At 47.3% G+C, this 21,375-nt stretch overlaps 1 protein-coding gene across 1 annotated transcript; it reads right to left on the bottom strand.

Moving 5' to 3' along the window:
- Positions 1–1,497: 1,497 nt before the first annotated feature.
- On the bottom strand, positions 1,498–20,762 carry LOC104584112. Its single transcript, XM_010238251.1, has 3 exons — positions 20,457–20,762; positions 19,379–19,843; positions 1,498–2,091 (listed from the first exon to the last, which is right to left on the bottom strand). The coding sequence occupies exons 1-3, from the start codon at positions 20,760–20,762 to the stop codon at positions 1,498–1,500; spliced, it is 1,365 nt and encodes a 454-aa protein (XP_010236553.1).
- Between the last annotated feature and the right edge of the window lie 613 nt (positions 20,763–21,375).

The raw sequence follows: 21,375 nt of genomic DNA, 5'->3' as shown, positions 1-21,375 counted from the left end.
GCATTCAAGATGCCGTGTGCATCACCTCGCGCGACGGTGGGTGACGAGTCCGAGGACCCCTCCGGGTCCCCTCCTCCCGGGCCACATTCGCCCTGTGGCTGTTGGGCGGCGAGCGCGAGGAGCGCGTCCAACTCAGCGCTCCATGCCTCATGCGCTGGCGTTCCCTGGGGCAGCTCAGAGCGCACCATGACTCGCGCGGCGATGATGGCCTCCGCCGGGGTTTGCGCGGGAGGCTGCTGGTTTCCTGAACGGCTGCACTCCGCTCTATCCACGGACACCCTCGGGTGAGCCAGCCGCGAGCCAGTTGGCGTCACCCGCGACGCACCGTGCTCCTCGTGCGGCCGCTGCCGCTGCTGCGGTTCGTCGGCCTGCGGGCCACCCTGTTGCACGGCACGGGCGGCATTGTGACCGCTCGCGCGGCTGGCTCCGGCGCTGGGAGCCGCCGGCCCTCTCGACCGGTTATCAACCGACGGTCGAGGAGGCGGCGGTGGCAGCTGTGATGGTTGCGCTCGGGCAGGCTCAGGATCACCCTTTTCCTGCGACGCGCGTGGCACGTTGTGCGACCACGGGTGCGCCGCTGGGGCCGCACGCGGGTCGATCCTCGAGTCACCAGCCCGCTTGGGGGGCATGGTGGCTGGCTCTGTCGTCAAGAAAGGCGAAGCCGATGCGGGTGCAGACGTCGCCACTGGCGGTCACCGGCGAGCTAACCTCCCGCGCCCCCTACCTGGCGCGCCGGATGTCGTCGCGCAGGGCTCCGACACCGGGGGTGCGTGGGCACCCCCTTTTAGGTTCGGCAGTGGGCTGCGGGGATCGCTCCGGCAATCGCCGGCGGGGCCAATGCAAAGCCTACGAAGACACTAAGAACGCATGCACACCCTTTTTACCCAGGTTCGGGCCACCCGGAGGAGTAAAACCCTACGTCCTGCTTGTCTGAGCTTGTATTCTTGTAAAACAGAGGGTTTACAAGTTCTCGGGGAGGGTCCCCGGGTGCTCTCTTTTTGGCTAAGTGCTCCTTGCTACTTTTGGCTAAGGCTAGTATAGAACCATGAGTTGCTTGACCGAAAACAACCGAACCGAACCCTCCCAAAAAACCAACCCCTTGACTGTTGGCGGAGGTCCTCCTTTTATAGCCAAGGGGAAACCACAGGTTCCGTGGTGCATGAATTACAAGTGGCGAGCAGGGAGCTTGGGCAGCTCCTCCTCGATGCGCTGGCATGCATGCATGAGCGCCAATCCCATGGCTAGGGGTCTAAGGCCTAGAAACTAGGCCTGGACAGCCACTGTTCGCCTGACTAGACGGATAACACCCCTCCTGTCGGGTCATTAAATGCGTTGTGCGCCTCACTCCTTGTCCTGGCAAGACTGCGCACTGGGCGCTTGCCGCGCGCCCACGTGGCGCCGCTGCTCCGTTCGCTCGGCCTCGCCCTCACGGCGGAAACCTGTGCCCGGGAACACCTCCTCCCGGCGAGTGCCTTCCCGGGAGGTGCCCAGGCGGAATTATTCCCAGAACCCCGCTAGCCCTGCCAGGCTGGTAGCTTGCCGAGCAGCCTGCGCGATGCCGCCCGTGGCAAGATCCTTCCGAGAACCCAGCGATGCGACCCACGCGTCGCGCAACGGGGGCACCCCGGATGCGACACCATTGATAACTGTGAAAGCTTTCGATCGCCGCATAACCCTTCTAGCTTCGGTTGTATCCTCTGGCAGCTCCTGCCGGAGCATGTATGTGAGTAAAGGCTTCATCCATGTTGGTTCAATTGCCAGGACTTCGGCTGCGCCGGCTGCTGCTTGCTCATTTGCGGGGTTTTCAGGTGAAACTGCTGAATCGGCTGTGGGATCTGAGTTGGGCGACTTTTTGACCGAAATTGTCACGCTCTTCTCTTTGATGCTTCGCTGATGGATGATCTCCAGAAAATCGCCAGGCGGAACTGCTGCCCGTGTGGATCCCAGGTTGACCAGATGATCAGCCTCTTCGTTACTGGCTCGGCTGACATGCGCGAGTTCACAACCATCAAAATTACCCTCCAATGTGTTGTACATATCACGGTAGGCGATCATGGTGTCTGATACTGTGTCACAGGTCTTCATTGTTTGCTGCACAACCAAGTTGGAGTCGCCATATATCATTAGGCGAGTGGCGCCGCACGCTTTTGCCATCCGCATGCCATGCAACAGAGCTTCTTATTCGGCTTCATTGTTGGAGGCATCTGAAAAACATAGCGTATCCTGTCTCCTTTTGGTGAGATCAATATTACTCCTGCCCCGGCGCCTTCTGCCCGTTTGGATCCATCAAAATACATGGTCCAGGCACTCGACAAATCGGGTGGGCTTGGAGTCTGCATCTCGGTCCACTCGGCGATGAAATCTGGTAGCACCTGCGACTTGATTGCTTTCCGGCGCTCCTATGTGATATTCCTGGGCGAAATCTTGATTCCCCATTGGGCGATCCGTCCTGTTGCTTCTAGGTTATTGAGAATGTTGGCAAGTGGAGCTTCACTCACTACGACGATCGGTGTTGCTGAAAATAATGTTCCAGCTTCCGAGCTGTCATAAATACTCCGTATGCTAGCTTCTGATAATGTGGATAACACTGCTTCGTGAGAGATAGTACTTCACTAACATAGTATATCGGCCTCTGGACTGGCTACGCTTTCCCTTCTTCTGCTCTTTCTACTACCAAGGCCGTGCTGACCACTTGATTTGTGGCGGCGAGGTATAACAAGAGAGGCTCATTCTCGAGTGAAGCTACAAGGACTGGAGGAGTTGATAGCATGCGTTTTAGATCGGCGAATGCGCTGCTGGCTTCGAGTGTCCACGGGAATTTGTCTCCCTTCTTGAGTAGCTGGTAGAATGGTAAAGCTTTTTCTCCCAATCTACTAATGAAACGGCTAAGGGCTGCCACTCGTCCTGGAAGCTGCTGTACTGCATGGATGTTTGTTGGTTCCTTCATTGTTACTATTGCTCTGATCTTGTCTGGATTGGCTTCGATTCCCTTTGCAGAAAGAAAATAGCCCAGAAGCTGCCCTGCAGGTACTCCGAAAACGCATTTCGTCGGGTTAAGCTTGATCCGATACTTATCGAGATTCTAGAATGTCTCTCGAATATCTTCTAACAAAGTATCTTCAGTCTTTGTCTTGATAACGATATCGTTGATGTAGACTTGAACATTTCTGCCAAGCTGCGCCCCAAGACACGCTTGCATGCAATGTTGATACGTAGTGCCTGCGTTTTTCAGTCTGAAAGGCATAGTTGTGTAGCAGAAAACTCCATAAGGCGTTACGAATGTTGTCTTGTCTTCGTCCTCCTTCTTCAATCGAATCTGATTGTATCCAGAATATGCATCAAGGAATGACAACCGAGCACATCCCGTAGTCGAATCGACGATCTGGTCAATTCGAGGGAGGGGAAAATGATCTTTCGGGCAGTGCTTGTTCAACGAGGTGAAGTCGACGCACATGCGCAAAACTTTCGTGTTTTTCTTCAAGACAAGCACGGGGTTCGCCACCCAGGTAGCTTGTTTTATTTCCCGGATAAACTTTGCATCGAGTAAACGGTTGACCTCCTCACCAATGGCCTTCCACTTTGGTTCTGAAAAACGTCGCATCGGTTGCTTGATGGGTTTGGCATGCTCGTCCACATGCAAAGAGTGCTCGGCGAGTTCCCTGGGAATTCCCGGCATATCGGATGGTACCCAGGCAAAAAAATTCCAATTCTCGCACAGGAACTCGACGAGCGTGTTTTCCTATGCGGGAGGAAGACTCGAGGACACCAGCACTGTTTTACTGGGATCCGTTGGGTGTACCTGATGCTCCGTCGTGTCGCTCTTCGTGCTGAACTCTATCTGCTGTGGCGCTTTCTTCGTCATGGGAAGTACGTCGTTGTCTGTCGTTGCCTTCAAAGAGGCGAGTTCTGTCTGCATGCCAAATGATTCGGCAAGTTTATGGAATTCTCTGTCACAATTGTCCGATCTTGTAAAGCTTCCTCGGACGGTGATTATGCCATCGGGTCCAGGCATTTTCATCATGACATATGCTGTAGCATACCAGTTTTCGTAGTTCCAAAATCTATTTCCTAAAAATGTGTGCCGAAGTTGAGTTAATCAAAGCTTAATTGAACTATTTTGGGTTCCTTGGTTTTAAATCGAATTAACACCGACTGGAATATAAATTTGATTTATACTTGCTCGTTTGGTTTGTTTGTATTTTATTTGGATTCTCCATGTTAAAGTATACACCTTTGAATCTCTCTGGAATTCTCGAAGTTGATTTGGTGTTTGATTGAAGTTTGTTCGATCTCTAATTAGCTTTCTGTAAAAAGAAAAGCATTTCCTCTTCCTTTTTCGCTTTGGCTGAAATCCCCAGCCGTAACCCATCTCTCTTCTCTCTATTTTTCCCTTGCCCAATTCCAAGTCGAACTCCCTAACCCACACATGAGTTGTCTGCTGATCATCTTGTTCCTAGTGTGTTTAATCTCCAGAACGCAGGCGCCTCTTCCCTCTGAAACTGCCGCAGGCAATTCTAGCCATGCCAACTGCCGCCTCCTTCCTTTCATCTTTCCCGACAGGCAGCGCCGATTCCCCTCTGCATGCAGCCCCAACTCCAGGCCGAACCATTGCTTCCCAATTCCCACACGTGTGTCTCCCGTCTATATCTTCTTCCAGCCTCCTCTCAAAGCAGCGGTTGCACTCTTTCTTTCTCCAAAACGCACAGCCACTCCCTCTGCCCTCTCCCCACTCTCAACCGAAGGCTCCCATGGTGCAGCACCGAAGGGGATCAATCGCAAGGGAGAGCAGCCAGCGATCAGGAACAGCACATGCGTGGAGAGAAGGCCAGGCGCATGTACCAGGAAGGAAGAGGAGGACCGCAGAAGCCTGAATGATCTGATCGACTACAGCAGCGACCAACTTTCTTCTCTCCTCGATCTACTGTTGTTCATCAAATTGGTGAGAATCTTGTTCAATCAACAACCTTAAGAATGCTTCTATACCCAGCCCATCCACAAATTCAATTGGAATTCTGAACCAATTGATCCAACAGCACCGAATCCTTTTTCTTGGACTTCTGAATATTTTCCACCGATCAAATCTTTCTTCCTTGCTTTAGTACTCATCTCTGGACGTCATTAATACTGGTTAGATGTCCCGGACCAATCAGTTAGGGGTTGGGACTCAGAAACTAAGATCAGCCTATCTTGTTTAGAGCCAATTTTGGCTGATTTCCTGTTTTTTGCTAAATTTAGTTTCGTTGGCTGAAACTTTGCTGCATATACAGTGTGTATAATGTTCTAGTATTCATTTAGTTTGCATACAAGTAATTTCACATGTTCTGGGCATGTATATTTGAGTATATATTGAGATTGCAAAGTCATTATTTCATGTGCACTAGTTACTTTGATCATACTTGTTCTTGCTTTGTAGAAATCTGCATAAATCTCTTTAAGTCATGTTTGTAGTTGCTTTTACTTTCACACCTGTTAGTTAGGTATTCACTTCTGCATCTCCATTCTTGGACAAGTCTTCTATTATTTTAAAAAGCACAGTTCGCATTCTAGTTCATCGGTTTGATCAGAAATTCATGTGCATGAATTCCATGGCATAAAACTGCATAACATAACATCTTAGATATTTTTAGGAGTACTCTGGATATGTTACTTAATTCAGTCATGTTTATTGCTGAATGCATCTATTTTGTGCAGACTATTGTAATGATCATGCTAGCTTGCATATATATGTTTGACATGTCTTTATCTGCGGGTTAGATTTATGTCTTGGCTTGCTTGTAGTATTTTTAGCCTGTGGTGAATTGTAATGTTGTATAAATGTTTCTGCAGTTTGTAGAATTCATCTCATGACTAAAGTAGTATTCTTGCTAGTGTATTTGTTTATGCTTATACAGATTCTGTATGCTTACAAGTACTGTTACTAATTCTTTGAGTATTTATGGACTGCTAGTTTGTTCTTAGCATTATTATTTCGGTACATACATCATGTTTAGTGTATATAAATGCTTGGTACTGTATATAGTAATTTTCTAATCATATTGCAGCATCCCAATGTTATACATAGTTTGTTTTGATGCTTTCCATGCTGTTCATATATATGTCATGGTATGATGTTTGCATTTATCCACTACTAAATTGCATATAGAGTAGGTTTGTACAATTGCAATGCATTTGCTATAGTTTATTCTTGTAGCTATTCTGAAGTCGCATGAATGCTTTGTACAATTTTAGTACTATATATTCCAATGCCATGATCTTGATTGTATTTATAGATACAAATAATAGGCATGTGCTCTCATATTGCTTGGCATACTTTGTTATGGTTTGACTTATCTTAGTACAGCATATATGCTCATCCATGGATAGCCTCTTGCTTGCTAGCTAGTGATACATGTTAGTTGCTGCTAGCTTGTACTTGTATATGCTCTCATATAGAGATGTCTCTTCCCTGATTAATGTTCAATAGCTTGCCATGTTGCTTAGTGCATATGCATTGTTCATGTGCATTCATTTCATGATAGCTTATTGTCACTAGAAGTTGCATTCCAGATTTCTTTATCCCTATGGATTATTCTAACATGATAGCATTACTTGTTGTGGCATGCTTTGCTCATAGTTTTTCTGCTGTGATTAATTAACTGTTTGCCACTGAAGTCATACTTTGTTTCAACCATGCCTTGGATTAGACATCGTTCTATTTTTATGTATTTATCATGTGTAGAGAGCATTATTAACTTTGTAATTCTCTCGCTCATCCTGCTGCATGGTTGATGTTATGACTTCTACTTGTACTATGATATGAGTTGATTGTTACTTGCAAATGAACGTCCTGGATGCATTGCTTTGTCCTAGAGTGCTATTTGATTAGAGCTATATAACCTTTTGGTGTGGTACTTATTAGTTATACTAAACGGTATGACCAATAGAGTTATATTCCTTCCATTCTGGTATATAGTCATCTTTGTAAGAATCTGTCCCACTATCCAATCCTATCAAAGTGAAGCGACCGCCCCTATACAGGGTTTGATCTTTGTGCTTACAGTGCTAGTCTCTGGATCGACTCGCTAGCACACACAGTTTCAAAATGTAATATCAAGATACAAAGGTCAAAAGTATATTACATCGCATTGATCCAGAATTTAATAGTAGCTTACATATTGCATAACCTCATGGGTTATCTCAAAAGAAAATAAAATCTTGCAGCGGAAGGCAGAAGATACAGGAGTTTCATAACAATTCCACAGTCGAAACATGTTGGAATGTAAACTCGCAACCCTAACAATTCGTACCTCACTCTTCACCTGGTTCACCTGCAACATTTAAATGTTGCAGCCACTAGGGGGTCAATACATTGAATGTATTGGCAAGTTCACTCAAGGGTTATATCATACCTAACAAGTATATGCAGTATTTGGCAAGGTGGGGTTCCGGCATTTTGTGAAAAAGTATCAATGTTTCATCCTATCATTTTTAAACAAATAATTTTATCTCTATTGGACACCGGGTAGAAACACCCATGCTCCTATTAACCTAGGCACATTGAGTAGAAACATCAATGCTCCTACCCAGTTCAAACCATTTATTTTATTAAGAAATTAGAACGAGTGAGACATTCCTTACAGCTCCCAAATCTAGTCGCTCATAATTGTCCGTAACCGGAGACACGGCTAAGTACTTACTTTGACACTCGAGAAGCTGTACACTTTACCCACAAGAAACCGACAGGTTAATCCCTTGCTGTCCTCAGGGTAGAGTAGCAACGGCGTTGATTACGAGAATTTTCAGACAATAATCATCAGAGCACTTAAGGGACATACGTTCCCACCTACACGGCTACATCTGCACAATCCCTCGGATCCAGGATCATATGTCTTACTCCATCAAGCCAGAGCCCATTTAGCATGTGGTTGTACTGGAAACAATTAAATAGGAAACTAGTCCAGTCTCTGGTTACCCCGGGTGGCATCCCACATTTGCGACGCAAGCGCTCCCATAGAAATGCCGAGACGACTCATAGAAATGGACCTGACATCGCATACATCTCAAATACTCAAAGCAGCCCACCCAGGACGGTTCATTAAATTACTTGTTTTGTCATACACTAGGAAAATCATAACTTTACTCCATAATGACAATAGTATCACATTGTAATAATACCACCCTCGTATACTATCATAGCGTAGCATTGGACTACCTACGATGGCAATTGGTGGTAAGGGCATGGCAATGGTATCCTATACTACTAGGAGAATCATAGCTAGCATAGGTACAATAATAATCCTAACAATGCAACTAATAAAAACTAGTGCATAATAAATAATAGGATGATGGTCAAAGTGAACTTGCCTAATTAGTGTCTTTGTAATTTTCTTCTTTTCGATACTCACAGTTACCGCACTCCGTATAATCTATCGCGAAGAACGAAAAGTAATAATAAATAACCATTCGACAACTCCAAATCATAACTCCAAATAAAGAACCAAAGCAATATACAAAGTTTAAATTAAACAGTACCTAACTACTGTTAGGCTGCCCTAGGCATAGATCTAAGAGGTAGGAACAAGGTTGGGACAAAAGCAGAGTTGGAACGGAATTGATTTGATAACCTACGGGCTGTTAATAGATACAATTTTCTAGGGGTCATGGGATACTGTAGAATAGCTTTCGAAGGTGTACAAAGTGGTCCAGAAATTAGAGATTGGTGTACTCTAGTCACAACAGAAAGAATGAACTAGTTTAAAACTATGGATCAACATGTATGGGCTTTGGAACAGTGCTAATCAATAAGATAGTGCTAAAAGATACAGAGTTTGGTTGAAATTTGACTAGTGTGCCTGTGTGGGAAAAAGTGCACCAAGTGGTCTAAACTGGAGTTCAAGGTGTGCTCTACACAACACAGAAAGAATTGGCCGAAAAGGTTCTATGGTTCACAAGTTACCAGGCCTGGAATGTGCCTACTCAAAACAGCACATTGTCCGTCGTGACAGAGGAACGGTTTTGCAAGGACGATGCACTAGTGTGGATGAACTTGGAAAGGTGTTAAAAGAGGTCTAGGATGTAGAATTGGATTTGATCTTGACATGACAGAAAGAATCATCTAATTTGAAGTAATGGTTGAAAAGATAAGGCTCCGGAAGACAACTAACTGAGGTGATAATGTTAACAGATACGACTTTTGATTGAAGATGCACTTAGGTAGAAAAATCCTAAATTGCACACCAAGTACACTAATGTGTAGAACAGGATCTAATTGATGAACTACAGAAGGTTTGGAACCGAACGAATCAATGGAACAATTTATATTAATTTCTGAAGGTGGCAAATCCAGAAGCTACATACTGTGAATAGCAAGTTCCAATGAAGCTGCACTACAGAAGCTCATGGAGACGGGGTATACAAACTGATCTGATCTATAGTGGAGGACGTGATCTAACTACAATAGAAAGATTCGGCTGAAAATGAAACACAGGTCAAAAGATATGGTCTTCTAAACAAGGCTAATCAAAACAGATCATGCTGAAAGTTTTCTCACCGAGACGTCGGAGTTCGCCGGAGTTCGGAAAATGGCAAAGGAGTCGTCGGCAGGATCGATGTGGTTGGTGAGGAGGCTAGGGACGCGCACGGTGTCAAGGCGGAGGTCATGACGCGGCTTGCGCGGTCAGAGACGCATCCGGACGTCGACGGGCAGAGCTCCGGGCGTGGCTTCGGCATGGGGTCAGGGACGGCACGGCCAACGATGGAGATGGACCGCATAACCTTATCGCGGAGTTAGAGGAAGGTCATAGAAGTCTACCGGCGAAAGGAATCGAGAAAAGGAGCTTCGGGGTGATCTCACCGTGTACAATGGCGACGGTGACCGGCGGGGAAGGACGTCGATGTACCGGTCTGTACAGAGGTTTAGAGGCAAAGCTTTCCACATGAAAATGGGAGAGGAGAGGCAAAGGCTCAAACTGACGTGTGTGGAATCCTTTTATACCAGCCGAGGAGAGAGATCGGGAGCGGGATGCCATCGAGCGGGATTCGGGGCGCCTCTTTTGAAAATGGCGATTAAGATAGAAAACGACAAATTGATTGGTTGAATTGGTTCCTGTGATGGTGGGGATTGATGAGGTGGTTTCCTTTCGAAGAAAACCACGCGGGAAGGAAAGAAATCGAAGGAGGGAATCATGGCAGGAGGGAGGTTTCCTTTCATGCACAGGAGGAAGACGAGCACGAGGCTGCGCTCGGCTGGGCCGGGCGCTCGGGTGAAGTTGGGCCGGAGGGAGGTCGGCTGGGAGATGGGCCAGAGGAGAGGCTTGGCCCACAAAGAAAAGGAAAGAAAAAAAACAGGGGAGATGGGCTGCTGCTGGGAGATGGGCCGGCCTAGTTTGGGTCGGTCCATTCTCTTTTTTTTTCTTTTTTTTTCTATTTTCTGTATTTATTAATAACTTTTGATTCCTAACTCCAAATAAGTCCAAATAAACTTCAGAAAATTTGTAAATTCAAATCCTCCAAAGTGTGAGCTTTTGGGACTTGAATCCTTTCAAAATAAAATAAGTAAAAATACTTTGGCTTATGTAATTGTCATTAGGGCTTTATGACTAATAATCAAAATAGATTTCGAAATCTATTATGAAACTTTGTTTCATAATTTCGTTTAAACTCCAATAAAATATTGGGTTGGCATACTTTGCACTAAAACCCTTCCTTAGATAAAAGCCCCATTGGATTGAGCTCCAAATAAAATCTTACAATATTTGTATGGTTCACTAAATTCCCAAATAGCTTTATAACACCAAATCACAAACCATGTTAACCATCGCAGATGTTTCCAACTATATTATATTTGGGAGGTCACGTTATCTCACTCTCAATGATGGAATAAATGTTGGAATAACATTTGCACATGAGGATGTCACTTTATTCTCTTCTCGAATATTTGATAGTTTTCTCTCGGAAACAAAGTGAACACGACAAGGCAAATATCGAGAACAACATAGATGAATCATTAAATATTTTTCAAACCTTATAATCAGGAAAGTCATATTATTCCCTTTTTTTAACATTTAAATAAATATCAGAAATTATTTCTAATTGATTCAAATATTCCAACGATACTCTCAAATGGTCATGGCATCCAAATTGGAAACTTAGTGTGTTAGTAAATCTTTCAAAAAGAACATAGGATTTATTTAGATGCAAAGAATAATCGGGTGGAAATCGTAAGATGCATATGGGTCCAAAATAGAATGACTTTGAACTTACATAAATGTCTCAACCATGTTGTATAATTTGAATAGTCATATTAATCCACTCTTTTGTTGAATATTCAAACATGGGATGGAAAAATTTAAATAAGTCTTAAAAATTTCAAATCCTTCAAAAATTCACAACCAAAATATCTCCAAAGACAATATTTTAATTAAAATAATTATTTAATTTAACATTCCAAAATGGAATAATTCTGGGATGTTACACGATGTTGTTCCTATCATTTCCAAACGTATTCCAGGCCTCGTTGTCTATTCGCTCTCTTATTTCTATTTCGTTTGGCTTTATCGATTTTGTATTTATTTTGTTTGTTCTTGTTATCGTTACGACGGATAGAGAGTGACGAGGTGGAACAACGACAAAAAGGTTGAAGAAGAAGATTCATCAAGTGCCGATGGTGAGTGTGGTCGAACTTGTGTGACAAGTGCCGATGGTGTGTTTTAAAACTATTTTGGTTAACTTACCAGGGTATGGCGGCATCGGATTGTTGGTGGAGTGGGTTGGAGTCCCTCGAGTTTGTGGTTGCCGTTGTACCCTATAAGGGAAAATGCCTGATTACTGCTAACTTCACCATACCAGTTCAACCACATGCCTATATGGGTATGGCTACCAAGTAGGTCAGAGTGAATTGGTGGCGTCTCGGTCAAGTGGAGACTTGAGGGACTTGCTATCCCTGGCGGCTGCGGCTGTTGTTTGGTGCAAGAGGGCCCTTTAGTAGGTGGACGTACACACCTCTGACTGGGAAACCTTAGCGGGCTGAGACAATACCAAGGATCGTTGATTGAAAGGTCACGTAATCGACGGCATTGCTGCTCTGATGGGAGGACAGCAGCGGGGTAACATGTCGGTTTCATGTGGGTCCAGTGTACAAACTCTGTAGAGTCAAAACTATTCAAATAGCCGTGTCCGCGGTTAATGGATGAGTGAAGTGGCACTTTGGGTCATCTACCTAACATCTCTCTATTTCACGTGTTGGTGTGTGAGTGTGTTGGATCGACAAGGTCGATTGGGCCGCCAGGTCATGAGGATCCCGCCGCTTATCCGGTGTCGTTGTTGAACGTCATTGGATTCATACCATAAAAAAACTTGTTTTGGTGTAAAATCGCTTTCAACAAAAATATCATTGTACTTCAAATAAAATTGCTTTTATGCAAAAGAAACATATAGCCTTTCCTTTGAAGCCATACATGTAGTTATTCAGGTTTCCTGAGGGGGCACGCTAAGTACGTAATGTACTCGTGGCAATTGCATTTTGTTGATATTCAGAGTTCTATGAAGATGAGGATGCCGACTACAACTACTAGGAGGATACAGATGAGTGAGGTCACGTGGACTACCTCGACTGCCTGTGGCTGAGATGGAGTCTCTACGCATTTTATTTCCGCTAATTTCTGATTGTATTCGTGTCGTGAGACATTGCACTTTGTAAGTCTTTTGGCATATTCGTAATAAAGTTTATTTTATCGTAAGTTTGTTGTGCAATGGTACTCATTTTATATGTGTTCATCAGCTTGATCCTGGACTGATGAAGTTAAACACATGGAGGGTCTGGAAGTTAATTCCGGGTTCTCATATATGCATAGTGGGGGATGGCCATAAACCTGGCGAGTGTCGGCCGGCCCAGAAGCACATGGTATTGCGATTTCCAGTCGAGTACTTCAAAATCAATCCGTTCCTTGCGAAAATTAGTGGGGTTGCCAAAGACGACGTCGAGGCTGACCCGGCCCAATGGTACTGCCAGTTTTCCCGGAACAATTCCGTGGAAAGATGTGTCTGTAGCTTGGAGATTTGTTAAAGATCTGTTCATCGCCCTTAGTGTATCCGCAAATATGATGTTAATGCCATTGCCTCCATCTATGAATACCTTGCTCATCTCATAGCCTCCCACCTGAGCTTCTAGGACTAGTGATGACTGTCCTAGCCTCAGGATCTGAGGTGGGTGATCCGCTTGCGAGAATGAAAGGGCGACCTCAGACCAGTCGAGGTATTCTAGGGTGGCGGGTGGTGCAGCTACAGCCAGATGAACTTGTCGAGTGATAACTTTTTGATGTCGGTTGGACGGCCTTCCTTTCTGTATCATGCAGATATTTCCCAGAGGCGATGGATACGTGTTAAGTGCGACTGGTGTTTCTGATGGCCGTGCGCAGGCTACGTGTGTTGCACGGATCCAGCGAAATTTGGGGGCAATGGAGGGGGAGGTGGTTCATTGTGCGCGACCATCCCAGCTCGAGTGGCATGTGGCAGAGCCAAAGGATTGGGATTATTCCTCGTTGATTGCTGACCTGGCCCCTGAGGGTAATCCCTGCTTGCCGTTGAATTCTGAAACTGGTTGCATGTGTCCTGCAACTCATGAAAATGGTGGTACTCGAATAGTGTGTGGCCGCACCTTATATTTCCATCGACATCCCTGGTGCCATGGAAGGGGCAGGGAGATGACAACTGCTGCGTCAACGATAAAGCAGGTTGCCCATCTCGTAGCAACCTCCGAGGCTGCCGCTGCAGATTCTTGCTGCTATCCCGGTAGTTGCCACGGTAGTTTCTATCCCACTGCCCTTCATGATTTCGTTCACCTCGTCCACAGCTGTTACGGTCGAACTTTGCCGCTACGAACTCGGGAGCGTTAGGCTCCCCCTCCTTTCGCTTCTTTCGTCGTTCGGTGTTACGGCCGTGTCCTCTCTCGGCTTCTTCATCATCGGGTAGTGCATTGTGCTCATTTCGAATTGAATCTTCTCCATCCGCCCATTTATTTGCTATATCCATCAGATCTGCCACTGTTTTTGGCCTGCTTCACCCCAGTTCGTCCTTAAAAGTGACGCGTTTCAACCCACATTTGAAGGCGTCGACTGCACTTTCGTCTGATATTTCTTCTGCTGCATTTTTGAGGGATGTCCATCGTCAAATGTATGATCGAATGGACTCACTCGACCTTTGGGTGCACGCTCAGAGTTCCTCCAGTGAAACTGCCCTTTTATATGTTGCCCAAAATGTGCGGGTGAAAACTTGATAGAGCTCGTCCCACAAGCCGATTTCGCCCTCTAGCAGACTAGCTAGCCATGTGCGAGCGTGCCCCTTGAGCTGCAACTGTAAGCATTGCATGCCCGTGTTCTTCGTTTCTCCCTTCAGTCGTACCATTGTGAGGTAATCTTCTAACCAAGCTCGTGGCTCCTGAGATCCGCCAAACTTGATTGCGCTCGACGAAACTGAAAAATTGTCGGGCATCTTTGAATTGCAAACGCGACGGCTAAAGCAGGCCGCGCTGCAAGGTTCATCCTCTTCTTCTATGATGCAGCAAGCATGGGCTGACCGTTCGTGGTCGATTCTCTGCTGAGTAATGATATCTCGAGCATCTCCTAGCACGAGGGTGTTGCGGCGGCTATTAGGCTGTTCTTCCAGTCCCTGTCGTGGAGGAGTCGTGCGATTATTTTGCCGTGGGGAACCCTCATCCCTCTGTCACCGGGGCTCCATCTGGTTCGAGTTGGGGCCCATGAGGGCATTCCCGATGAGGCCTAAGCCGGCCAAGACCTGCTTGTGAATTGCCGCCTTCGGGTCGTCATCCGGTGGCATAGTGGATAGGAGGTACGTGTTTCCAGCGACCACGGCTCCTTGATAGCGCGGCGCTCTATATCTGGGAGTGCTTCGGGAGCAAGCACTGCGACTCTGAGTTGAAAGCTGTCTGCGAGCACTCGAGGCATCGGCGATCTCTCTCCGTTGCTATACCTCTGCCTGCTCATCTCGTAGTCAAGCATGCGTAGTGTTTAGCGCATGATGATATGCCATCATCTCGTTGCGCATGGCATTTGCTGGTAAAGGGGTAGTGCCGTTAAGAGCGTCCTCGACCCGAACTTCCTCTTCCGGCATGAGAATAATTGTTGGGCGATCATTAGTCGTGTCTCCTACGCACGCCTCGGCGAAGATGGTTCTGTTGGCGCGGTGTCAGTCTCCGCTGCTCTCGCCTACTTCCGCCGCAAAGACTTGTGCTAAGGTGATGCGAGGGATCGCGATTGCGTCATTGGGGTTGATGGCTGCACTCGAACAGGTATTGATGCTGTAAGGAGTGAGATCTTCGGCGAACACCGAGTGATGTGCAAAAAAATTTGGCCAAAATTGGCCCTGTTTCACCCAGCGAATGCATCGGGGGTGAAGGATCAGTCGGCGACGCCTCTGGAGAATCGTAGATCTGCCTTGTTGGTGACGGATCTGTGAAGCTGACAATTCCCTCACGGCTGATTCGGAGGTTAAAGCCTCCGAACCACAGGTCCAGAAGACCGCTGAGGTCACGGAAAGTGGAGCGCAATTCTGGCGGGTGAGCTGAGAAGCTCAAGGACCCGAAGCGGATCGACTCCTCTGTGGTTGATGCGTTATGGATTGAGAACAACATGGTCGAGAAGATCGTAGATCTGATGCATTTCTTCCCCACGGTCGGCGCCAATGACGAGGGGCTACCATGTCGTCTCGCAGGGTCACGTGTGCACCACGGCCGTACGCGGCATCAGCAACCCGCACGCGCCCAGAGGATTTATGATCAAACCGATGAACTAGAATGAAAACATTGCCTTATAAATAATCAAAAACTTGTGCTAAATATGAATATTCAGAAGTGAATGTCTAATTAACATGGGCGCAAATAAAACCAACTAGAAACATGATCCTAAAGACATTTTTGCAGATTTTTACAGAGCAAGAACATGTATGATCAAAGTAACTAGTGCACATGAAATAACGACTTTGCGATCTCAATATCTTCAGATATACAAGTCTAGAACACGTGAAATTATTTGTATGAAAACTACATGAATGCTAGAACATGATAGACACTATATATGCAGCAAGTTTCAGTCAGAGAGAATAAATGTAACAAAAAGATGCAATCAACCAATTTGGCTCTAAGCAGGATATAGGCTGATTTGAGTTTCTGAGTCCCAACCCCTACTTGATTGACCTAGGACCTCTGACCAGTGATACTGACGACCAGAGATGGTTACTAAAACATGGAAGCAATATTTGATCGGTGGAAAAATATTTAGAAGTCAAAGAAAGAGGATTTGGGGCTGTTAGATCAATAGGTTCAGAAATCCACTTGAATCTGTGGATGGGCTGGATGTAGAAGCATTCAAAAAGATGATGGTTTGATCAGATTCTCACACTACTCCAGAAAACCCCTCCACTGGCGGTAAAAAAATGGGGTTGGTGGCAGTAATCACGTCCGCTACCAACTCTGCGTCACTGGAGGTTTTAGCACCGGTGGCGGGTAAAATACCCGCCACTGCTGCACCGAGATAACCAATGGCGGGTAAAATACCCGCCACCGAAGACCTACAAACCGCCACTGTAAATCCCTCCGACACCACCCGAAAAGTGCGTGGAGTACAACAGTGGCGGGTGCAGTACCCGCCACTGGACATTTCCAGTGGCGGTCTGGTTCCAGTGACGGTGGTGTCTAACCGCCACTGGTGCTATTTTTCCCCGAAAAAATAAAAGAATTATGTATAAAAATAAATATTCCTGTAGCTCAGAAATAGCAGGAATGCAGCAAAGCACAGAAAATATCAGGAATACAGCAGCACCAAAGAAACAGAATAGCAGCAAATAAATTACAAAATTCCACACGAGTTAAACATTCAAGTCACATGCATGTATACATAGTGTTTGAAAGAATGAGCCACAAAATAAAAGTGTTGCACACAAATTAACCCCTTTTGGCGACAATCCCGCCGCCGTAGTAATCCCCGGTCGTTTTGATGACCTCCCTTCGGCTTGAAGTCGTTGATGAACTGTTGAATATTGTGCACGCAGTCGTAACCACAGTAGACAGATCCTTCAGGCTGTTGCTCGCAGGGGAACCTGAAACTATGCCTGAGGGGAGCGTCAGGATTGCAGCTGAAGCCAGGCATCGTGTACCATTTCACCGCGTCGCGATAGGCTGAGTCGATGACATTTTTGATCGGGTCAAAGTCGCGTTGTGGTTCATTCTCGTTGCGTCGTAGTGGATCAAAATATGTGACCCCCCCAAGATCGAGGCAGATGGCGATTGTCACCCAATGGCCGCTGTTTCACAAAAGGACGCACATTGTATTAGCCAAATAATATAACAAGCAAGTCGTCCGATGGAAAAAAAATGTATGTATTCACGCGAATTGAAAACAACTTACTGTAGATGGTACAATATCAACATAAAACAACAATCTTTGTGCTTCAACATGAATTGAGTGATGTATTCAATCGCCAACCTTCTACTTTCTGCCAGCAATGGGTCTGGACCAAGCAAAGTGGCGTTGAAGAGAAGTGGGTCGGCGACGGCCATCCCATATTGCTTCAGGTCATCCTAGGATACCATCGGTTGTCCGGGGTGGAACAACAAAAATTGGGAGAATCGCCTGTCCAGGCAATAAGATCCATCAGGCAATCTATCTCCAACACGGGGGTGGGTGGGCATCTTCAGAATGTCTAGTCGCCCTTCCCAAATCCCTTCTATTTGCGGCACGGTCTTTCGTTGTCTTCCCGTAGAAGATGACTCTTTCCCCTCCTTGGAGGAGCCTTGCTTGCCTTGCTGCCTGTCCCCCTCTTCTTTTTCCTGCGTCTCAGGAAATCGACATTGTCCGGTTTATGGGGGACCTGCATCCCAGATGGGGCACTTGGACGGGGTTCCAATGGGGCCGATGCTGCTGCGGCTCTCCGAGGGACGGGTCTTGGTACGGATGGCTTTGGGGCTTCGGGTTTGGGCGGCGATGGAGGATAAGGGACCGGTTCGTCCTCGAAGCCCTTGATGGAGATGGAGAAGGGCGGGTGGAGACGGACCGAGGCGGCGCGACAGAGATGGAGATGGAGAAGGCTCCGTAGCGAGGACCACCAACCTCCTAGGCCAGATGACCTAGGAGTTGACGCAATCCCTTAGGGTCATCGCCTCTTCGTGCAGAGGATAAGGGACCGGTTCGTCCTCGAAGCCCTTGAGAACGGAGTCCACCTGCACCCTGACCATGTCGTCTTGGAGGGTCACGTGGTGCACCACGACCGTACGCGGCATCAGCAACCCGCCCGCACCTAGAGGATTCCCCACCGTCGGCATGTGTAGCCAGCATTTGACGCCCTTCTGCGCATGACAAACATGGCAACATCATTAATAGATTGGAGCATGATAGTGGTATTTCACTATTTTTCCTACCGCGCGAAGACGCTTACCGTGAGGTTCTCGTCGGGTGGCCCAAGCGGGTTGAGCTGGCATTGGTGCCGGAGCATGAGATGCTCTTATTCCCCAGCAGGGACAGATCCGGTGTGGGTCGGGTTGGTTGGATGGGCGCCGGCGGGAAAACATCGTGATCAATGAAGTTGTCGACATCACGCTGGTCCCTTGCATGCCGCATGAGCTTCTTGAGCTCCTCCCTCGCCAACACCGGGATCTTCTCATCTAATTCCTTTGAGCTCTGTTCTTTGCTGACCGCCCTTCTGCGTTTCCAGGAACCTTGCTTTTTCGCCATCTACTTGCGAAAGGGCCCGGAACCGACACCTCACATATGGCCCCCGTGCTCATTTCGTTGCAGAGCGTAGCTGATAGCAACATCCCACTGTTGGTTGATAGACGAGTGGGAGCCATCCGACTCCCACTCTGCCATTGCACCCTGTATACAAAAAACAACATGCTCGATGTTAATCTTGTATCTGAGTATAATAAGCCCAACCGATAAAAGAAGATGTCAGGACGAGGCCTTACGAGTGCAGCCTCTTGCTTCTCTGACATAGGCTCCAGGCCCGCCCATTGATTTGCGGTAATGGATGACCGCGGCCATTTGCTGGAGTGCTCACCGCGAAGCAAAGTTGGGACCCTGGGCTGTATTCCGGCTTTGTCCAATGCTGCGTCCTCCTTCGCCCACACCTTCTCCTTTCTGGGGTGTCCACGACTGCCGAGGCGGTGGTCGAAGGGCCTTTTCTCACGAAGCTCCTTGTACCATTTTTCGCTGGCCTTGAATTCAGGGGACCTGACCCACACCTTGAACCTCTTCCAGTCCTCCTCCGAGATCCCCGTCCAGTGCTTGTTAACCACAGTCTTCCAGTCTTTGCCGATGAGCTTGCTACAGTTATATTGCCACGTGCTCTGGCCCTTCCTCATGACTTGGTATATCCGCCACTCCAACCATACGCGGATCTCATCATTGGCAGACACGAACCGCTTCCATGCCGCCTCGTAACAATCCTGCTTCACAGCTTCAGGGACGTCGCTCCATGTTTGATAGATCCGAGCATCTCCTAGTACGATGGCGTTGCCTGTGTTGGCGAATTTTTCTGCAGCCTCCACCGGTTCCTCCGGGTAGCTTTCTTTGTTGAGCTTGGTGACGACCCACGACTCCGACGGCACCTTGTTCGTCCCCCGCTTCGACTTCGATTGAGTAGTCGACGCGGTAGCCTGAGATGTCGCACCCTGGGCTTTTTCCTCGTTAGCTGCTCCTTGAAGAAATAGCTGCTCCTCGGCTCCTTTTTCGCCATGCTCGAAGCTATCGCTCATGGCAATTTCCGAACCCAAGGAAAATGCCCCTGCTTCTTCTTGGACTTCTACCTCCACAACCGGTGGCTGCTCATGCATCTCTTCAACGCGAGCCTGAGGTTCCTATCCAACACTTATAAAAGTAATTTAAAAAAAAGAAAAATTTCGGCATGACCTATGCTGTAAAACAAGAAAATTTCGGCATGACCATTGCTGTTAAATAACAAATGAGTCTAACCAAATTTTATACCTGCATAAAAAAAATTGCCACCCACATATACCCCCTCGGCACAATGGCCGGACCCTTCTCAACGACCCGGCACGATGGCCGGGCCCACATTGCTCATATCAATCAACACGATGGTCGGGATCACATGCACCATTAACAGCACCAACAACAACATATTTATTAAATAAGCATCAAATTATCTTAAGCACCAGCAAGTTAACCTAACTAGCAGCGACATATACTAATACGTGAACAGAAATAAGCACTTATAAGTTATATAACAACAGTTTAATCATTTAACTAAACTAAGAACAACCCTAAACAACAAGAAATTTTTGTTTTTCCTAAGATTAATCAAATTAACCCTTATAAGTTATATACTAAACAACAACCCTAAACAGCAAATTAAACCTAAGATTCAAACCCTAAGATTAACCCTAAGATTGAAATTAAACCTACCATTCAAATTAAAACTAAGATTAACCCTAAGATTCAAATTAAACTTACCTCTACAGTGGCAATGGCGGCGGCGGCTTCATCGGAGGTGGGGGCCGCGGCGGGCGCGGTGGTTGAGGCAGGGTCGGCGGTGGGGGCCGCAGCAACGGTGGTCGGGCTTGGGGCGGCAGCGGCGGCCGGTGGAGGGGGCGGCATCGAGGAGGCCGGGCCGCGCCCCTGGCGATGCGGGCCGGGCGGCGGCAAGGCGGGGCCACTAGATCCGGATTCGGCGACCGGCGGAGCCTGCGGGGCGAGGAGCTTCCCGCTCCTCGTCGTCCGTTGCGACCCCCCGCCGGAGCTGGGGTCCTGCGAGGACATGGCGGCGGCGGCTAGGGCTAGGGTTTCGGCGAGGAGCGGGAGGCGAGGAGAAGGGCGGCGGTGAGGGAGGCGCGAGGGAGGGGAGGGGAGGCGAGGGAGAAGGGCATCGGCAGCGGCGGCGTGAGATTTGGGTAGTGCTTCGGCGTCGGGGTGCTCGAGGAAGCGCTGCTGGTCGAGAAGACGCGCGATTTGGATACGAGAATTTTCGCCAAGTCCTGCTCTGTAATATATATATATGTATATAGGGGACATCACCAATGGCGGGTATTTAGTGGATACCCGCCACTGGTGACCCCTCCTTGGGTTTTTGGTACAGGAGACCACCGATGGCGGGGATTTCCGGATACCCACCATTGGTGACCCACCAGTGGCGGGTATATCAAAACCCCGCCACTGGTAACCGGAACAAGAGTGAGGGTTCACCACACCCCTGTTCCACGCACCAATGGTGGTGATATTGTATATACCCGTCACTGGTGAATATTGTGGCTTTAGTATTATATTTTTATTATATTATGTGTCTCTCTGAAAATTATAGTACCTGTACTTTCAAGTGCATAATAATAATTTATTGTCTCACTAAAGTTTTCTGTAAGACCCCTGATCACAAATA

Source organism: Brachypodium distachyon, chromosome 3, assembly GCF_000005505.3.
Source record: "Brachypodium distachyon strain Bd21 chromosome 3, Brachypodium_distachyon_v3.0, whole genome shotgun sequence".
In the NCBI taxonomy this organism is placed as follows: domain Eukaryota; kingdom Viridiplantae; phylum Streptophyta; class Magnoliopsida; order Poales; family Poaceae; genus Brachypodium; species Brachypodium distachyon.
This window is presented reverse-complemented; position numbering and strand designations above follow the sequence as displayed.